Source organism: Silurus aristotelis (genome assembly GCF_946808225.1).
Source record: "Silurus aristotelis genome assembly, chromosome: 10".
NCBI lineage: Eukaryota > Metazoa > Chordata > Actinopteri > Siluriformes > Siluridae > Silurus > Silurus aristotelis.
Genome location: NC_139583.1, coordinates 12,180,523 through 12,201,745, shown reverse-complemented (window position 1 = coordinate 12,201,745; position 21,223 = coordinate 12,180,523). Strand labels below are relative to the sequence as shown.

The 21,223-nt window shown below is 35.6% G+C and overlaps 3 protein-coding genes across 6 annotated transcripts in view; 1 reads left to right on the top strand and 2 right to left on the bottom strand.

Moving 5' to 3' along the window:
* The window catches only part of cUnh11orf16 (chromosome Un C11orf16 homolog), a 237,177-nt gene that overhangs the window by 81,942 nt on the left and 134,012 nt on the right, over positions 1-21,223 (bottom strand). The gene's annotated exons all lie outside the window — the stretch shown is intronic.
* On the top strand, positions 377-16,707 carry ampd3b (adenosine monophosphate deaminase 3b). 4 transcript variants are annotated; one of them, XM_083552050.1, is made up of 16 exons: positions 377-977; positions 1,733-1,811; positions 8,459-8,681; positions 8,783-8,960; positions 9,848-10,013; positions 10,133-10,352; positions 10,519-10,648; positions 11,106-11,300; positions 11,399-11,530; positions 11,642-11,805; positions 11,888-12,014; positions 12,248-12,411; positions 13,559-13,679; positions 13,981-14,154; positions 14,260-14,370; positions 15,814-16,707. In XM_083552050.1, exons 2-16 carry the CDS (start codon positions 1,733-1,735, stop codon positions 15,988-15,990), a joined length of 2,361 nt encoding a protein of 786 aa, XP_083408176.1. In that variant the 5' UTR covers positions 377-977; the 3' UTR covers positions 15,991-16,707. The 4 variants fall into 4 exon arrangements, 3 of the variants coding, with proteins under 3 accessions (XP_083408176.1, XP_083408178.1, XP_083408177.1); XR_014535326.1 differs by having other exon boundaries at positions 605-977; positions 14,260-15,694; positions 15,746-16,707; XM_083552052.1 differs by lacking the exons at positions 377-977; positions 1,733-1,811 and adding an exon at positions 4,013-4,248.
* Positions 16,708-21,064, bottom strand: rnf141 (ring finger protein 141). The gene is made up of 6 exons (XM_083552141.1): positions 20,910-21,064; positions 20,534-20,731; positions 20,232-20,340; positions 19,117-19,298; positions 18,494-18,601; positions 16,708-18,405 (listed from the first exon to the last, which is right to left on the bottom strand). The coding sequence occupies exons 2-6, from the start codon at positions 20,668-20,670 to the stop codon at positions 18,255-18,257; spliced, it is 687 nt and encodes a 228-aa protein (XP_083408267.1). The 5' UTR covers positions 20,671-20,731; positions 20,910-21,064; the 3' UTR covers positions 16,708-18,254.

Sequence of the window (21,223 nt, the reverse complement as noted above, 5' to 3'; positions counted from 1 at the left end):
CTATTCAGAAATATAGCACTAAAATGCACAAATTAACATGTAGTCTTATATGAACCTAAGCTACAAATAATAAAATGTCTTGAAAGAAATATATAGAACATATAAACAGCAAGTGTACTGAAAGAACAATGAGAGCCATGCACAATTTTATACACACATTTTCACACAAATTATTTACCTAATGAAGTATTCCTTAGTTAAAGAAGGTGTGTAAGATCAGATAAAACAATAACATGTACAAGACAGCAGGTATTAAGGACAGGTTTGGAAGGGTTGTGCCTTAATCTTTCTTTGCTTGATTACTAACAGCAATAGGCTTGGCATAACTGTATCGTGTCATAACTATATATGTGCAGTAGGGGGAGCTCTTTGAGGTCTTTTGGTTTGGCAAACCAAAGGTTTGTTTGTTTGCAAATTATCCAGTAAAATATACAAAGCAATGTACATTTTGCAGTGGAATTAGACACATTAGTATAGCAGACATAGTACAAATATCAACAACAGTTACACGTTAAAAGTGCACATTATGAGTGTTGTACAAGCTTTGTTTCATGCTAATGTGCTTACAGAAGGAGGCCACAGACATTCGCAGTGCACTCTGTGTTATCGGTTCCTTCTACTGATATGCACGAGACACGTGACTACACAAAGGCAGCTGGGGTCTAAAAAATTTGCACTGCTGCCAAGTTTCAAAATATTTTTTGCAAGCAGACGGAGGACATACTTGTGAAAGGAGGAAATACTTCAGAGGAAGAAAGTCAAAGCCACTCCCATGCCACTTTGCTGTTGTTGGCTTGGTGTGCTGGCAGTGAGGGGGTTAAAATTGTGGGACAGTCACTTAAAACCTTATTTCTTCCAAGACTGACAGTTCGTGTTCTTTCCCTGAGAACAGACACAGCAACATCTTTCTAAAAGTAGACATATTGAAAAACAGAGAAAAGGCACAAAGAACAAGAAACATTTCGACACTCTTCAAGGTGAGTACACTTCAGCTTAGTGTATTATTATTTTTTTAATATTATTATTTTTAATTTTTTAAGCTGGAGTTTTTCCTGCTAGTGCACACATCTATGCATTTATTTCCCCAATGTGCACAGTGCTTTTTTTTTATCCTTTAGTAATACCAAAACAGGTTGAACATTGCACAGTTTTTCTACCATGCATGTCTCAACCTGCAGTTCTTCATACCATCTAAAACTGAGAAACATCCTGAGATCAGTCTTGGCTTGAGAATCTGCCAGTGAATTCATTTTGGATGAAAAATACTGAGATACACATATCAGCAAGTAATATTAGTAAAGGACAGTTCAGTATCTCATAGCACAGGACACATGTCTTTTTAACATACACATCAGATTACAAAAGTGTATGTAAACAGTGGTAAAATAAATTATAAACGAAGCTTGCATTACACTGCAATTATAGAAATTCAGATGCAGAAACTAATATTACTTAAGATTATAGGTTCTGCATGCTGATAGAATTATCAGTTGTGCTAAATGAACAGGCCAACATCACAATAAAAGCAGTTTCCTGTTCCTGTGTAGAGAAACACAAAGAAACCAAAAGCTGCCTTTCATTGGCCTGCTTTAGGTTACTTTATTTTTATAGACTTTCACTCAGAAATAAAGTAGTTGAAGTTATTTACAGTTTGCTAAATACTTTCAAATTTGTCAATAAGTGCATTATGCAGTGTGTGACATCCTAATTCTCTCTGATCTGAAAATATCAGATGGAACCGACAGCACTAACCAATATCAAGAGAAAGGGGATTCTGAACAAGCAGCAGACTATGCCTATTCTAGGCAAAGGTGAGTGCACAATTCCCATTACATATACGGTTTGCCCTGACCCTCCTCTGAAAATTTTTTTAATAAAGCAAATTATTTCCTACACCTTATGGCACAATTATGGCCCACACCTAAATCAAGATGTAAACTTAATCTAAGTCTATAAAAAAATTTGCAGCTAAACAATGGACCCATAAAATGTTCCTATGAGGTTGAAACCTAACACAAACATGTCCAAGCCATTGTAACTCTGTCTTGTTCATCAGAATGCACTAATCCCACATGCAGCACTGTAAAACTGTTGTAGCAGAAGTACATTAAGATGTTTAAAATAAAAAGTTGCTACATCAACCTTACAACACAGCTGAAGTTAGAATAACTGTGCACATCAATGATATGACTTAGTAAGGAAGCCCAACTTCTTCAGATTGTAGAACTAAAACACTGAACTTCCTTTTTATAAGTTTGTCTATAAGAAACAGATCATGTTCAGTTAGAAACACACACAGACATGCATACTAGGGCTGCACGATTTGGGAAAAACGTCATGTTGCGATTAGTGTGGTCAATACTGCGATATCTGATAGTGATGGTGTGGAAATGACGAAAAAATGGTGGCAGGGTAGAGCCAACGGTTGGTTGCCGGGTGGTGGGGGGTTGTGTTACGGAAAGTCACATGACCAAACATGCCACACTTGACTAAACTGAATCTGTTTTTTTTTTTTGTTTTTTTTGTTAGCAGCAAACTGTTCTCCGAAAGTACGTCCACACATGCACTTATTTATTTCAATAAATTGCGTAATGCACTAATGCATGCATACATACATACATACATACATACCTACATACATACTATAAATAAGTTGGAAAAAAGAATGTAACAAGTCACTCTCTTAATTGCAATGGTATTATAATTTTTTTTTTTCTTTTCAGTTTCTGGTGTACACTAGATTTGCATTTAGGATTATAACTTACTAAACACCAAGTAGTGCTGTTGTAAGGGCTTACTGACAGTTTACTTGCGTTAACATGAATTAAATTGCTATGTACAATTTAACCTTAAAAATTTTATATATCGTGTGTTTCGTATATATTTATTTTTTAATGTACAGTATATGGAGCTTAATATAGAAGTACAAAATATCTTCTTCTAAACAACAAACAGGAGTACAAAATATCGAGCCCTGCATGAAACAAAATTCAGTCGTCTTATATCTGGGGCAATGAAATTGGGACACTTGTATTTCTAAGATCTTATTATACCACTTGTGCAATAAGCATGTCCAGGTTATGTTCTAGTTTAAGAGAGCTGCTGAAAGAACTTCAGCTGGACTATAAAAAAGTTAAACTGGTCTATCTGTTAAAGGTGGGTGTAAATATTTAAAGTGCCCATGTTAAATATTTGATTTAGGTTTTTGCCAGCAATGTGGAGCAAACAGTTATGTCATCACATATTTTTTATCTGCAAATAGTGATGAAACCTATAATGATTTTTTTTTTTTTTTTTTTTTTTTACCTATTTTACAATTATGGGCTATTATATGTTACTTTATGGCATAACAACCCAAATTAAATCCATTTTAGTTCTAGTTTACAAAATATATATAAAAGGTTCTAGAGGTGGATTTTTAATAAATACTCACCTGCTGGAGCAGTTACTGTTACAGTTACTACAATTTTTCGTTTCTTAAACTACAATATTATGACATTTCTTTTACTATGATTCCATAATCAGATTTTTTGTATTTTAAACAAAAATAAATGATAGTTTATACAGGGTGATCAAAAAAATTCACTTACAACCAAGATTGTGATAAATATATATTTTTAATATAAGAATTATTTATATGGGTTATAAAAATTTTTTTTACATTATTTAGAACAAATGCATATGAAAAAAACAACTCAACATGTTGGTTCTATTTATATGTAACATTCACATTAAAAATGTTTGTACAGCATGCTACATATTTTAATAATGGTCAAAGCAGAATGCACAAATGCATTGTTGGCACTCAATGAATAGTTAATAGTGTTATTTTACAAGATTAATCACAATATAATGATGTCATATTCGAACTACCTTTAGAAACACATTTGGTGCTAAATGCAATTTGTTAATTCTTTTGTTCAGATGTCTCTGAAAACAACAGGTTTGTTCTTGGTTATTGCTGAAGAAAAAAAATGAGTAACTGGGGATTGTGTGAGAAAGTGTTTGGACAGTGAAACAGAAGAGGGAGCTTGGAGCTTGGTGCAGATTTAGTGGGTTGTACAGGTATACAACCCGAGCTATGCGCATAGGCGGAGTCTGATTTCTCCCAACTGTTTTCTTGGAACGATCGGAAAGGTCAGAAATAGCCATAAAAAGACTCATAAACAGAGCTGGCCCCTGCACTTCTTCTGCAAAACACTATAGTTCAAGACAGGAATCAGGCTGATCTACAACACACACGAACAGGTAAACAGAAGTTTCTGTGATGGGCAAAACTTTACCCAAAACGATTCTAGTATTTTGTGCTGTAGTGTACCAGGAAATGCTTTACATTCTGTGTTAACGCTGTGGTAATTTTAGATACTGCATTGTGGGGCTTTGGAAATGCATACAATGCTTTTTGCACCTAGCAGGGCTGTTAGCAGCTTAGTGCAACACGTCAAAAAGTAATAACACACAAGAGCTGGCAAAGGTGTGTCAAGGTCATTTATTTTCAGCTTACATTTCATTGCGATCACTCAGCTGGAGCTAAGCTAGCGTGTATTCTGCAATAAGCCCTGAGCAACCTCAGCTTTAAATAGGCAAAGTGGTCCATCACTGAAAGGTGTTACACAGTTAATGATATGAACTGGAATAGTAGCACATTATGAATCAATAAAATGTTTAGTTAGCAGATTTAAGTAAGTCACGCTAATGCGATTCACATCTCTGATTCAGTTTGATTATTATGGGCTTTCTGACAAAAGAAATGGTCTTGCTAAACTTTTATAGATAAAGTTTTTTTTGGGCTAGAATAGTTCAAAATAAATATGTAAATGAATAATAGTGTATTTATTTATCTATGAAAGTATACATTAGCATACAGATTCTGTATAGATATTATAAATAAGTAAAAAGTAGTCATATTTGCAAACAGACATGGCGTGAGTTATTGTGCCTTCATAGCTATAGGGAACTGATACAAACAAATGTATTTGGTAATGCTTAATCCATTGTAATGAGCTTGTTTTTCTGCATGCAAAGCTACAAACCTAGGAATGGTGCAGGGATGTGTTTGTGTTCATTTGGCACCAGTCGCTAATGTTTCGGTGCGGACAGGATCTGACATAACAGTGCAGTGTTGATAGGATCTATATTTTGTTTTGCAAAATGTTAAAAGGTAGGACAGTCTAAAAGAGACTTGACAATGCTTAATTTCTCTGCTGCCGGGAACCTTTTATAACTGACCATACATTTCACTGACCATCATCATTTTTTTCAATCTGTACAATATGATGGCTGTTTCATAAAGCTTCAGAGCATTTATTCCCTGTTAATGAACAGTCAAAGCTTAAACCTAAAAAGTCGAATCATTTTGTTAATGATTGTGATTTCCATTTATGTCAGATAATGTCTATGATCACTGATATGCTTGCTATACTGTTATTGTATGTATCAATGATTGGCATAAAAGTAAGATACACAAAACAAAAACAAGGATTGCATAACATGAACACGAAACAAACAAGATATGCCTATACATGAACATAGCAGGAATACGACAACACACACCAACACTACTCATTACATACCCTTGTCACCTTGACTGCCATACAAACGGGGCTTAAATCCATACATGAATCGTTGTGCATAAACATGGTTCATGTCCTTGTGATCATGTGACATGGTGCATGACACGGAGTGCAGTGGTTGATGGGTGCTGTAGTCCTGCCCTTCTATTCATTCAACAGACAACGTGCAGTACCTGATACTGTCCCTTTCTTTTGTTATATTTATGATATATTTTAGTAAATTAGAGTTTAATCATCGCTTATTAGTGATCTTTATCGAATAAGCAAACTCTTCATAGTTACTTGTGTCTTGATTGACATTAGCACAGTACATTATTATCTAGTACATCAAGTCTTCTCCTGCCAATTCTCCAATCATTCAATTCCAAATACTGGACGTCAGGGAATTAGATGTCTTTATGCTGTCAGCATTTCAGCACCCCCCCTCCCTAATGACTGCCAGTTATGCCATGAGAAAGACTCTGTGTACTGAATTGACATGACGTTGTCAGTGTCAGCCTCTTTAAATAGAGAAGGAGAAGGACACTCAAGACACTGAAATGCTAACATTGATTTGATGTGCATTAGACAATAAGCACTGAGCATAGGAACTTTTTAAAGCAAAATAATGGCAAGGATGGCTTCAGAAGGTAAGAGCCAGTGTTTTCCTGTTTCATTGATATTAGAAAAGCTTAAAAGACTATTACAGGTGTGAGTGGCAGTCAGAACTTTGAATATTGTGTGTTTCAGAGATGCTCAGGTAGGATTGACCTTTTTTGAAACGGAAGGATAGCATTTGAAGACTGCACAATTCCTCACTAATAATAAAACCCCAATATAATATTGTGTTGCACAATATCATAAATCCATTCAAATCAAATGTATTCATAATGTATTTAATCAAATTTGAGCACAGGCTTAAATTCTTTTTTTAATTGCCTATTTAGACATTAAACACTTATGTACTTGTATACCGTATGTAATTCTGAGCCACAGTAAGCTTGGAAATGAGCTTCCGTTTGTTCCAGACCCCTGTGGAATATAAAGTAGACCGTCCAAAGAATGCTCTGGAAATATCAGTTGCACAGTGCTGTCACGTCTCCCAATAGACATTGCCAAAATTGTTGATACTGGATCGAGTTACATGTCAACAAGTCAATAGAAAGGAATTTTAGCATGAGCTCTTGGGCTGTTTATAGAGACAAGCCCTACAAGTGACCCAATTTTTTTCTTGACCATAAGCTCTGTGCATCATCTGTTTAAAACAGAAATGATTCGGGCAGTAAATTAGGAGCCATGTTAAAAAAGACAGTGGCTGTGCAGGACACAATTAGCTCAGCTGTACAAGGCATGGGATGAGAAAAGGCTTGCTAGGTTAGAACTGTCATTGAAAATTAAACATTTACCATTCCTGAAACACACTGATAATGGGAGTTTAATTTAATCCCTAGACTAGATTCTATGGAATATATAGTCGATGTGTATGTAATAAGGTACTCACTCTATTGTACCATATGCTATAAATAAAAATGGCATTAAGATCATAAAGGAGCATTTTAAAAGAGTTTGGATCTGATGAAGAACTTGTATTGCTCAGCCTTGATAAACCAAATGCTTACTTTACTTTCAGATTTGTCATTTCTGTCTTTATTGCTTACATGAATGTGCTTTACATAAACAGTACATAAACACATCTCAGAGTGGTTGCTGCTTACTCAGGACATGGTGCAGAGAGTCAACTGCTCTATTCAAGCTGACACATGAGAATCTACTGACCATTAGAGGGAATACTGCTCCCTGATATGTGCTTGGTAATGTTTACAGTAACCTGACTAATATACACGCAGAACTCAAACTGAAACTTGAACTTCATATAGAAATGTGATATGTACACTGCCTTCATGATATTGCATCACAAATCCATTTCACTATTTAGATGAGTACTAGCTTTAATAATTGCTTTCATTTTCCATCTAAAGGCTTTTTTTAACGATAGAACTGCTAACCTCTGGATTCCTAATCATATGCTGTTTATATGAAACACACTTAGTATTGTTTACTGTTCAAAACTATACACTGCCTAATCCTATTTATGTCTGGATCCTCTGAAAATTTCTTTCTCACATCAAGTTTATAGGAGGTAGAATCTGTTAAAATTAAATACAATTTGATAAAACAACACTTATTGATATTTTATAAACTAAATAAAATAAATCATTGAGCAAAGTGTTTTGCAAATTAGTATTAAAGTATTGAAATGATGACTTTTTAGCAATGTTTGCAGCTAAGCTTTGTTGAAGTGCAGAAGGATATTTAATCATTGATGCAGATTGTTATCAGTCATAAGTACGTCTGTTTTAAAATCTGCATTTACAAGTACATGATTTATATGTGTGGTGTTACTTGATCGACAAAGCAAAACATTTCTGCTTTTGTTTTTACACATGGTATAGAAAAAGTGTCGGGAGGGTGATTCTCACGCTTTTAGTCTTATGCTGTTGTGCCAACATTCAAAATAGACTCAACGTAAAAATACACATTTTAAAACCAACAAAGACATTTTAAAAGACATTTTATATTTAAACCTCCATGTTTAATTTCGTGTTATGATTTTGCCTTAGCTTGTGCTTGTGCAGTTGTGTCATTATGACTGTCACAACTGTTTGCATCACCTCTCATATTTCATGCAATAGACATGGCACCAGAATGTGCGAATGAAACAGGAACTCTGGCTGGAACTGTAAAGTAATTTTTTTCTAGAAACTCTATAGCAATGTGCTGCAATTCACTTGACATATTTAAGAATTCTTTAAGATTTCTCTACATTTCTTAATTATTATACATGAACTATTTTAACTTAAACACATTAATTCAAGCATCAATCTGCATTTGGATTTATTTTACAGAAATGCCGCGGCAGTTCCCGAAGATCTCCTTGTCCGAGGTGGATGAGCAAGTGAAGAGGCTAGCTGAAAAGGTGTATGCATCAGCAATAAATGAGGAGAACACCAAAGATGTTATGTCCTTGTTTACTGTGCATGAGGACTGTCCCATTGGCCTTAATCAAGCTAAGGAGCGAGAGCTGCGTAAAGAGCTGGCTGAGGATAATTCTGAAGAGAGCGTTAAACGGTCACTGAGCACAGAGACACAAAAGAAAAAAATAGTTCAGTAAGTGACTCTGTGTGTTTATCAGGCACTTATTTTTACTCTTTTTTTCCACCACTTTCTAGGAAGAAAAGTTTGAGGCTGATCCGTTCCCAGTCTATATCTTTACAGATCCCTGGGGCATCTGAGTGGGCAAAGACAGTCATTGATCCCCTCCTCACCCCAGATATACCAGATTCTCCTGAAATAAGCAATGCCCCAGAGTTCCAGAGGGTCTCTATCAGTGGAGACTACTGTTCAGGGGTAAGAGCAGTCATTTTAATCAGTTATTGCTGAGCACAAAATTATTTTTTTGCAGATAAGAGTAAAATAACTCAATTCTTTCCACTTTTTATTACAATGACACATAATAAGGGATAAATAAGATATATTTATAAATCTTTTTCTTCTTCTTCTTCCTTCGGCTTCTCCAATTAGGGGTCGCCACAGTGGATCTATAAATAGGATCACAAAAAAAAATCACAAAATATCTTAAGACCTTATAAGACATAAAATAGACATTAAAATGTAATGTAATGTAATGACATTTGACTTAAGAAGAATGTTCAGCAAAGAAATCTGTACTATTTTTAACCATAATGTTACCATCATCATATTTAACAAATGTGAATATTTCTTTGTATTGATTCAATGGAAGCGGCTCTACGCAAGTCTTTCCTCCTTTTAATGATGCTTTGCTGCTTCATGCTACAATTTTGCATAATTACTCTGCATAGAAATTATTGTGTATGATATAATTATATATATATATATATATATATATATATATATATATATATATATATATATATATATATATCATAAGTGTGTATGAAAATTAAATGTAGGGGTTAGCTAATTAAAACAGGCAATTAAAACAGGTTTAAATGTGCTACATTTCTTTTCCCATTAAACTAACTTAATCTTGTTGACAGAGCCTACCCTGTCAAGTAAATATTGTTTTTGACACTGTCTTTTTTTGTACTGCTTTTTATGTGATAAATGATAGGGAACGTATTTTGAATATTTAAATATTGTTTTTTTACTGAAAGCGTTTTATATCCCTAAATTATATTATTTACTTGTATTACAGTCTCGTGTAATTCAGAATTCAAATATAGTGATGTATTATTGTTCATGTACCATCCCAGATCACAGTTGAAGACTATGAGCAGGCAGCAAAAAGCCTGCTGAAAGCATTATTTATCAGGGAGAAATATGCCCGTCTGGCATACCACCATTTCCCCAGAACCACTGCCAAGTTTCTAAGGAGCGCCAATAATGACACCTGGAGTGAAGAAGAAGATGTTCTGCCAGGTAGGTGTGGCTGCAGAAACTGAGATGCATTAAAGTAGGATCAGTACTGTTCAAACACTTTGTAAGAAGAATTCTATGTAAGCTTTTAAATATGTGTTTGTAAATGATGACAATTACAGATAGCACACCGTGTCCAAGTGAGGGTGAGGACCCATACAGTATGGAGGACATTCCTCAGAACCTAAATTACCTCCTGAAGATGAAAGATGGCATCATATATGTGTATGATGATGCAGAAGCTTTGAGCAAAGACATGCCACACACTTTACCATACCCTGACATGGAGACATTCTGTATTGACATGACTCATATCCTTGCCATGATTGCTGATGGACCAACGTAAGAACAACATGCAAAAACTGATGCTATCTGAAATGTTGTGGTTATAACACAAAAGAGCTGTAATTGTTTTGTACATCTTATTATACACTGTGCATATGATATGTAAACAAAGCACCTCAGCCTGATGTCTAACTATATCACATATTTTTCCACTTATTTTCAGGAAGACCTATTGTCACAGAAGGCTTAACTTCCTTATGTCTAAGTTCTACTTACATGAAATGTTAAATGAATTGGCAGAGCTAAAGGAACTAAAGAGTGTTCCACATAGGGACTTCTACAATGTCAGGAAGGTATGGAACAGAATGAAGAATCCTATCAAGAACAATGCATTATATAATTTTTTTTTTTTTTTTTCAAAGTTTGTGTTCCGAAAGATTGTTTTGTTAAATTCTTCATTGACTGTATATGGGGCAAAAAAATAATTTTTATGCATTTTTTTCTGTCACTGTTTTTACGGTGGGAATGAGGGGACAATTATTATCAGTATTCTATTCTGCTGTCTGTCCTCTTACACATACATGAGCACTAAGATGTCCATAATATCATTATATTGCTGCTGTAACTGACAGGGGCAGTAGGAGTATGCTATCCCTTTTTTCCTAGACTTGTAAGACATGTGGCTTTACACCATCCCTGGGATTAAAAAAAAAACCCATAAGAGATAACCCTACTTGAAAAGGTCTTTCATAAGATCTGTATTTTACTCTGTATAGTACCAACACTCACCCCTCGGTTCATGTTATTTAGGTAGACACTCACATCCATGCAGCAGCCTGCATGAACCAAAAGCACCTGCTCCGGTTCATCCAGGACACATGCAAAAAAGAGGCAGATCGAGTGGTGTTGGACAAGAATGGCAAAAAGGTTACCCTAAAGCAGGTGTTTGAAAATCTCCACATGGACCCTTATGATCTTACGGTGGATTCGTTGGATGTGCACGCCGTATGTATTCCTCTTACTTGATTTTAATTCCCATCATTCATTTCTTTCATTAATGAGTTTTTAGAACTGATAATGACTAACAGTTGTTTTAATCTTAGGGCAGGCAAACATTCCATCGTTTTGACAAGTTTAACTCCAAATACAACCCAGTAGGTGCGAGTGAGCTTCGTGAGATCTACCTAAAAACTGACAACTTAATCAACGGAGAATATTTTGCGCGTCTTATAAAGGTAAAACAAATGCACTGATATTTGTTAGATAAAGCCTGTTAGCGTAATTATATGCAAATTAGTGTTTTGCAAGGTATCAGAAAGCATGCATATGTTGTTGCCGATTTTTAGGAGGTAGGCCATGATTTGGAAGAGAGTAAGTACCAGTATGCAGAGCCCCGCCTCTCCATCTATGGCCGTTCTACCAGTGAGTGGGAAAACCTAGCAAAATGGTTCATCCAGCAGAAGTTGTACTCGCCCAACCTAAGATACATGATTCAAGTGCCAAGGATATAGTAAGTGCTGCAGACCTATGGCTTCAGTTTAGAATATTTTATGCCAGAATACTTTTGTTGATATGTGTACTTTGTCACTCAGTGACATTTTCAGATCCAGGAAGATCATTCCAAACTTTGCCAAGATGCTGGAGAACATCTTTCTTCCTCTGTTCGAGGCTACTGTTAACCCTCAGAAGCACAAAGAAATTCACGTTTTTCTGAAATATGTAAGTCGGGATGTTATTCAGTACTGATGAAAAATTTTCCCTCACATTAATCGTAACATTGTTTGTAATGGTTAATAATGTTTTCTTTACCAGATGTGACAATGTCAAAAGTTTATGGAAGCAGACAGCCATTATGTATTTATAAAAAATTTTTCTAAATGACATTTTGTTGTTTCCTGTCCATATTGTACATTATAGTTTCATAAAATTTCCGCATTCTTTTTCATCTGCAGGTGACAGGCTTTGACAGTGTGGATGATGAGTCCAAACATAGTGATCACATGTTCTCCTATAAGAGCCCTAAACCAGAGGAATGGACCATGGAGGAAAACCCACCTTACAGTTACTACCTCTTCCACATGTATTCCAACATCATGGTGCTGAACAACCTGCGAAAGTAAATCTTTTATTTCATCGAAAACCTACAATTATTATTATATTGTATTTTTCGGACTATAAGCCGGTACTTTTTTCCCACGTTTTGAACCCCGAGGCTAAAACAAGGAAGGGGCTTATTTATTGATTTTTCCTGGGTTTTTCCCGGTTTCACAAACTTCAAGCCAAAAAACTGAGCGACATAACATTAGACCAATGAAATTTTTCGAACAGAAACGAAAAAAACGCACCTCACCTGTGTTCTGAGCTGCACGGCTTCAGGAGAAAAAACTTCCCCCGGTGGCACACGACGTTGACAAAAGATAAACTCCCCAGAGAAATACAGTGGCACCTTGACCTACGAGTTTAATTCGTCAAATCAGTTTTCCATATTGAAAATATTTAAAATGGCATTAACCTGTTCCAACCCTCAAAATGACACCCCGTTTTTATGTTTCATGTTATTAAATTGGAAAATACATTTCTAAATAACAAATCTTGTATAAAAACATAATAAAACGAGTATGTCTCTCTCTCTCTCTCTCTCACTCTCTCTCAGTTAAATAAAACACAAAAAAGCGTTACGTAAATATGTAAATTAAAATAAAAAAGCCCCCTCATCACCCCTCACCCCTCATCCTGGAAAGAACACTCGCACTTGTTTCACAAACACTTGCTTTTTCTTCCAAAAATTTATTAAATTAATTAAATGAATTTTATATATATATATATATATATATATATATTCTGTTTATGTGAAGCATTCACTCTACAGGTCACTATGTAAACTGGTATTGTAGAAATCATAATGCATTAGCTTTGCAGTTGGTACTATAGTCGGAGCTGCTGTTTATGATTTAACAAATTAAAGAGAAAACTGACATTAGTATTTGAGAGATAGATAGATAGATAGATAGATAGATAGATAGATAGATAGATAGATAGATAGATAGATAGATAGATAGATAGATAGATAGATAGATAGATAGATAGATAGATTGGTTGGTTGGTTGGTTGGTTGATTTAGTGATCACTATTACAGAGGGAAAATCACGAAATTCATATATATATATATATATATATATATATATATATATATATATATATATATATATATACACACCTATTAACTCTTTCTATAGGTTAACATGGTTTATGTTGTTTTGTAGGGAACGTGGCCTCTGTACTTTTCAGTTCCGTCCTCACTGTGGAGAAGCTGGCTCCATTACTCACCTGGTGTCCGCCTTCCTCAGCGCTGACAACATCTCTCACGGCCTCAACCTGAAGAAGGCTAGTACTTTGTTCAATTACAAAGAATGTCCAACCTACATCTAGACTTATTTTGAATCTTATTTTAGTGGTAGATTATTTGCTTATTTCTAGTGATAAACACTTGAAATAAGATTTCATTAAAAAAAAAATGTATGTGGCAATCTTAATTTGGAAGGTTGTAGGTGCAAAAAATGTACTTGTTCCTTTTCTCCATGAGTGTATTTGCATGCCACTTTCTGAATTCTGTTTTTGTTCACAGTATTAACATAGTGATGGTAGTGTTAAATAAGTCTTAACTCTAACATTTTGACCTCCACAGAGTCCTGTGCTGCAGTACCTTTATTACCTTGCCCAAATACCCATTGCCATGTCTCCTCTGAGCAACAACAGCCTGTTCCTGGAGTATTCTAAGAACCCACTAAGAGAGTTCCTCCATAAGGGCCTGTGTGTCTCACTGTCCACTGATGACCCAATGCAGTTCCACTACACCAAAGTGCGTCTCTCCCACACTTTACAATACTAATGGATTATTTCACTCGTGAATTAGTTCACGCTTTATGAACTCACTTTTCTTTCTTTTACATTTTGTGTTTGGCAGGAGGCGCTAATGGAGGAGTATGCTATCGCAGCACAGCTGTGGAAGCTCAGTACTTGTGATGTCTGCGAGATTGCTCGAAACAGTGTCATTCAAAGTGGTATCTCACATCAGGTACATTGCTGTCGAACATTTTGTACACTTCATGTGTGTGCTCTCCTTTGGATATATTTCATGATTCTAGCTCTCACTGGGAACCTTTTAGGAGAAGGGGAACCTTCTGTTTTAGGGTAATGATTTATTTTAGTATTGCATCATTTTTAAAACTATTGAACTGTAGAATTTCATGATAAAATGCCAGGTAAAGACTACAAATGTAATCAAATCTTTGTGACAAATTATTCTTATACAACATATGTTGTATAAGCATATGTTGTATAGTCATATTTTAAAGTTTGATTCCTCTGAATTTATAGCACAGCAATGTGCCAGTGCTAACAAATATCAAGGAACAATATAATTAAATTATTTAAAAGCTATAATTTATGCCACCATATGTCTGAACAGAGATGCAGCACAGATATGATTCACACATACTCCCTTCCATTGTCTCTCTCTCTCTCTCTCTCTCTCTCTCTCTCTCTCTCTCTCTCTCTCAGTCTTTCTCTAATAACTATGCAATAATTAATCTCACAACCTTTTCTCTGTGTAAAGTTCAGAGCAGGGTTTCTCTAACATTTAGTACACTATGGACCAGTTTACTTTTAATGTATATCCAGGTTTATGAGGCATGTGAACTGCCAATAGAGACAAAACAATATTTCAGATGTGAGTAATACATGTTTTCGTTTAAAGGCTGGGTTATTTTTTTTTTTTTACCCCTTTTTCTCGTCAGTAGCTGTCTCTCCATTATCACCATTGTTTTGTCTTTTCCTACCTCTTCTACTTCCTTTTGTGGGATTTTTTTAAGCCTCATGTTAATAATTAGCTGAAGCAGTTGCAAATGTGGAAGTGATGTTTTCTAAAATTATACCATATGAAAATTTGGATAGTGCCTATTAAAGTGCAGATTACACAATAAATAACACAGTGCCATATCTAGGACCATATTCCCCAAACTTTCCTGTGACTTGGTAGCTTATTTGTCCCACTACTGGGTCACAACTTGGTTGTTGGGGACCTCTGGTTTAGAGCAGGCAGAACCCACAGCTAGGTGTGTGATACAATTTCAATGACCTACTCTTAATGTAAATTATCTCTTGTGTATTGCAAGTTGTGGAAACTACTTTCAGTAAACACGAAAGTATTTATAACAAGGTTGTTGCAATCCACTTGTTCATGCCTAAACACGCCTTGATTTAGTGTCTCGCTTCACCTTCACGTGTACAGCTGGCTAGTTCTGTTTAACAGAGGTTGTACAGATTTGAATAAATTTTATACCTTTATAGCGTTTGGCAGACCTTTATACAGAGTGTCATACAATTTATACGATTGAGCAGTTGGAGCAGTTTGGGGTTAAGGGTTTTGCTGGAGGTTTTAACAGTGGGAGCTTGGTGGTTATGATTTGAACTCATATTGAACTCATTTGAACCCATAAATTCTACTTGTATTCAACAGGAGAAGAAACACTTCTTAGGTGAGAACTACCTACAGGATGGACCAGAGGGGAACGACATCCGCCGTACCAATGTGGCCCAGATCCGCATGGCCTTTAGGTTCGAGACTCTGTGCAATGAGCTCAGCTTGCTGGTGGATGCTTTTAAGTCTGTGTGCATGACTGGAGAGAAAGCATGATTATATTAGGATTTATAGCAGTCATAGATGCGGAAATAGAAAACCAGGAAGCCTAAGTCCGTAATGAGCTCATTGAAAATATACTAAGAGAACTTGATATCCTGTATACAGGAGTTTGTATGCTGTTGGTGATTGCACCGAGTCACACACGCACATGCATAAGTGCCTTACAGTAGATTCAGTTCTCAACCTATTCTGTTTAGAAAGGAAACATTTACAGTAGAGAAATATATACAAAATACATGCATGATTCCCTGTACTAAGGGTTCAGTTTTACTTTGTGTTCTATTACTTAAGTATGAAGACAGTGTTGTTTTTTAATAAAAAAAACAAAAACACTTCTGTATGGTTTGCATTAGTCAAATAAATGCTTGAGTTGGGTTACTAAGTACCTAGTTAAACTTGTAAAACCGAAATGCTTGGTGTTGTTTTTGTGTGAACTTCTTGTGTGAAAAGTGGAACAATGCTTTGTCCCTTTTATTCTGAGCTGTGCCATTTTGTTCTACCATGTGAGAAACACAGCATTTGCACAATGTTGTTAATGTAGAAATGTTACCGGACCAGGATCTGTTTTCTTTTTGTTTGCATTTTTCTGTTTTTTTGGTACTTACAGAGATCTGAAAACTGTCTAGCAGTAAAGGTGTGCTCAGCAATGGTGTGCTTTCGGGGTTTATAGGACAAGCTTTTTACATTTAATTAACATTCTTTGCAAATAAATTTGTCTTTTAAACTTCTTTATTGTATAAAATATACTTAGATTTTTTTAATTGATTTATAGGAAAGAAACATCAACCTAAGCTGGCAAATGCTTAAACATTTCAAATGTTTAATTATTAATGTTAACAATTATAATAATTACGATAGGATGTGAAGCAAATGATATATCCAGTGTGCTGCTCTTATGATATGCATGGCCTGTGATAACAAACCAGAAGTAGTTTTTTATTCAGCTGTTTCTTAGAGAATTAACTGCTAAATTGAGAGGAGAAAAATGACTAACACAAGTGTCTATATAAGTAAACATTTAAAATCTTCTCAGTAGCTGTAACGGCAGAAATCTATTCACATTGTACAAACTAATCAAGCAAATAATCTTTGTTAGCTGAAACATTTTTCCTTTCCAGCAATGAAAACTCTTTCTTAGAACTCTTTATGTAAGTAGCTTGTGGGTGTCTTATACCAAACTCACAGTAGATACACTTGTAATCAACCTCCAAACTGAAAAAATGATTTGAAACACTTCTGAGAACTAAAAGAAAATATAATGCACTTGTACAGTCACTTTACGATCACCAGCTAAGGTATACCATATGGTATTGGGCCACATGTGGTTTTTCCCCAAACTGTAACCACAAAATTGGAGCATCTGATGAAACATCTTCCCAGCCAATGTGGAGAAAAAAAACCCACATCCGAATCTTATATAGTAATTTGTCCACAAACCTTGGATAGAACCTCTGTTCCTTTTCATACTTTCCTGTACACATTTAATATAGGATTAAAAGTTAAATCAGCAGGTAGTCAACAGATCTCACATAATAAAAATATTCTACATCTAAATGTTTTCTAATGACTTTTGAAAGTGAAGTTAAACAACCCAGAAATATACAACAGGCCTCATTTGTCAACCTTTTGATAGTGTGTGTTGGGTGTGTTTTCATGAGTATGAACTATTTGCAAAACAGTCATTCTGCTTCTGGATATGTGGATAAATGCAAATCATGCATAAAGTGCGAAGTGCATTCATGTTACAGATGATTTGCTTTTAGTGACACCCACAAAACTCAGCATCAACGTAAACGTCAAATCTCACAGTGAGCTGAATGCAAGAAAAGAACATCTAAATGGAAAAAGATCACCTCCTTAATGTGGCTCCTTAGTACTCATTCTCCTTTTACATAGCAGTACTTCTTTCATCCTCAATGACTAGCCAGAATTATTTGTCCAAATCTATGGGTTTGTTTTGGATTTCTTACTTTTAAGTTGTTAATATGAAAATGTACATTCACACAAATGCACAAGCTCCTGTATGATGCAAACTTCTATGATTAGCCAAGGTTTTTGTAAATCCCCCAGTGAATGATTTACAAATAACTTGGTTTCTTCCCAGTTTGAAAAATGAGGCCCAGTGAGTGGTTATTGCCGTCAGTGAGTAAGACAACAAAGACCGCTATATAACATCATTCAAAATGGAAATCTTACAGTCAGTACATGAGTCTTAACAACATGAGACAGTGAGTTTAACATTCACATAGTGCTTTACATTAAGGTCTGTGAGGGTGGCCAGCCTCGTCAGCTAGATTGAGAATGTAGCCGGCTATGTCCTCCTCCGTAGGTGCGTCAGACATTACCCATGATTCATTGGCAGCTGTCAACTGGATCCGGCAGATGGGACAGTTTCGACTCTGACCACTCCTACGATGCCCAAGAAAGAAGCAAGAGTTGCTCCCTGAACAAGAGTTGCACAAAAAAAAGCAAACCTGAGCTGAGGTTTGGTACTTACCACTTATCAATACATTTCTGGCAAAAGCTGTGTGCACAAGGCAGAATAAGATCGGCTTTTCCATCCATACAGATGCAACACTCTTCCTCATCCGTCAGCTGCTTCACCCTGTAAAAATGATCACACGGTATAAAAGGAATTATCACAACAAGCTGAGGTTGATCCTTACCACACCTAAGCTGACTATTTTCCCATAACAACACCCTGATTTGTTCTATTTCTTTTATTCAACAGCAAATTATCAAATATTATATTCATTATATATATTTTAATTAATTAATGAAACACGTTAGATGATATGGAATGACTACTTATACTGCATGCACACTAACCATAAAAAGATTGTATTAGAAACACAATCTTTTTAAAAGATGATAGAAATATTGTCAGATTAGTGCTCTTACAGAATATTCATCAATATTACAGCTCTGAGGTATAAGAGCAAGTGAAATCACACTTCACCCAGCTCAAACCTACAGAGCCAGCGAAATGCAAAATATGTATTAAGACCATACATAAAACTGCAACTGTATACAGCATTTATACAACCTTGGCCTGTCTTTATGAAACTTTTATTACTGTCTTTTTCTTCTCATGGTAGTTTGGGATGATGTTTACTCTACCTGCCCATCCACATGCTGGCAGGGCAAAACGAAGCAGAGGAAACCCAACTAGAAGAACTCGCCATACTGCCCCCTGCTGTCAGCACTTCAGCTGCTTGGCTGGTGATGTCTTTGTAAAGCTGAATAAACTGATACAGGTTCATAATGCGTGAAGCTTCCACGATGCCATCCTGCTTATTAATCTGTAATTAGGTAGAAAACCTACAAATAGTTCTTTTGATCATGAGGCACAAATAACCACGGAAAAAACTCTGCTCTGCTTTGGAACTAAACAACTACATGACGTGTGATTAGACATGGAGCGTATTTTAACTCGAAATATGGGGGAAAACATACAAAAAACTATTTTTAATTTAGGAGGATTCATTTTAGTGTTGAAAACTTATAATGCTATTAATGAATCAGAGGATTTAAATAGTTTCAATTACTGTTTTCATTTTACATTCAACTTTTTCTACATTCAGCTAGATTTTTTTGTCTCCTTTTACCTGGAATAAAAAGTTAACCCAACAATTATACACACCTGAATGTGAAATCCGTCTCAATTTTAAAGTCACACTTCCTCACATATATCACATGGAAATAAGTCCATCACACATTATTTAGATCCATATGATTTTGGACTAAATATGATAAAAAGAACTGTTTGCTCAATAGTTGTGCACACACTGTAGTTTGTACAGGAAAAGTATATCCATGTGTGGTCAGATTGTGGTCAAAAATGTGGAGGTCTGTTTTTAGGAACTACAAAAGAAGTACACTATCTAAATCTTTTGTGCTTAAAAATATTTGCTCAGTAATAAGCAGGCCTCTTTACTGTTTTTAATCTTATCAATTTGATCAGTGCGCTATTTATACAAGGCTGCTCACATCTAACCAAAAATCTTAAATTTTATGCCTTCATTTAATTCAGTGAAGCATTTAATCTTATCTGCAAACCAAAGCATGTTTTTTCCCCACTTTAAAACTTGAAAGAGGAAATTACAAGACAAGTTAAACTGCTGAACTTCATTTTCTTCAGTTGATCGCTTAACCAGTCAACCACCATTGTGTTTAATTAAAATTTAAAGTTGAAATGCCTTACATTGCGAGAAAATGATAAGTGTTATCTTCACCTTGGTGCACACTATCCTCACAGCCACTTTCCACAGAGCCGATGCATCAGATCCTGTCTGAACTTCGAAGAGTAGGTGCTTTGGTTGGCCAACTGCCAGCTTAGCAGTTCTAACAATAAACATAGAATAAGACTTTATTAGGAACTATATTAAAAAAATTAGCACAAAAGACAAAATGAGAGTCTTGCCATGTTAGATTCAACCAATCAATGAAGCTTATATTATAGCAGATATACACACTTGTAATATGAAATAGTAGCACATTTATTCTGCTGTATTAATTTGAGAATACTGCAGCTTACACTTCATTCAGCTCTGCTAAGTTTGCCAGAAACTCCTCATATGTGAGACTGCTACTATCCCGCACCAATCCTGCATGCCTGAGGAGCTTCTCAGGAAGCTTTCCCAAAACAGACTGGCCGGAGATTTGCTGCCCCATCTCAGCTCCACAAGGAGGACCACGCAGAGAAAACACGAGACCTCATTCAGTGCTCAAGACCCTGCAGTACAGCATAAATACACAGCAATAAAACATTACATGTGATTTGAGGTGTGAGATTAACATACAACACATTTTAACCCGAATTTCCTTTAAACCGCCACATTACTCGACACTAGGAGAAATCGAAGTACTTGATTTCCCTCTAGACGTGTTGACGTAAATAAATGCATGCTAACCTGCTGACATCTGGTTTTATGCAAGTCTTTATTCAAGGTTTCTTAATCACACGTAGCCTGCCACTTAATAATGATAAACACTGACGCTTAATGATGACGTCATCTGCCAGCCTGACGCGGCTGAGGGCTGAATAACAATTTGCCACACAGTGCACTCGAGTGTGTAGACTTGAATCCATCCCGTGAATGATCAAGTACTCGTCTATTAAGGGTTTAAATTAAAGCAGTTTATATAACTGAATTGCACTTTATAGGAAAATATACAGATTAGGGGAAAAAATTTAATTTCCTAACAGTTCTGTATGATGACTGAG

Bases quoted from the DNA above. Each gene is read 5' to 3' on its own strand.
- ampd3b (XM_083552050.1), top strand. From the start codon at position 1,733: ATGGAACCGACAGCACTAACCAATATCAAGAGAAAGGGGATTCTGAAC. The intron at 10,014-10,132 runs GTAGGTGTGGCT...TGACAATTACAG, and splicing joins AGAAGAAGATGTTCTGCCAG to ATAGCACACCGTGTCCAAGT. The intron at 12,015-12,247 runs GTAAGTCGGGAT...TTTCATCTGCAG, and splicing joins TTCACGTTTTTCTGAAATAT to GTGACAGGCTTTGACAGTGT.
- rnf141 (XM_083552141.1), bottom strand. From the start codon at position 20,670: ATGGGGCAGCAAATCTCCGGCCAGTCTGTTTTGGGAAAGCTTCCTGAG. The intron at 18,602-19,116 runs GTAGAGTAAACA...TCATTTTTACAG, and splicing joins GCCAGCATGTGGATGGGCAG to GGTGAAGCAGCTGACGGATG. The intron at 18,406-18,493 runs GTAAGTACCAAA...TGGGCATCGTAG, and splicing joins CAGAAATGTATTGATAAGTG to GAGTGGTCAGAGTCGAAACT.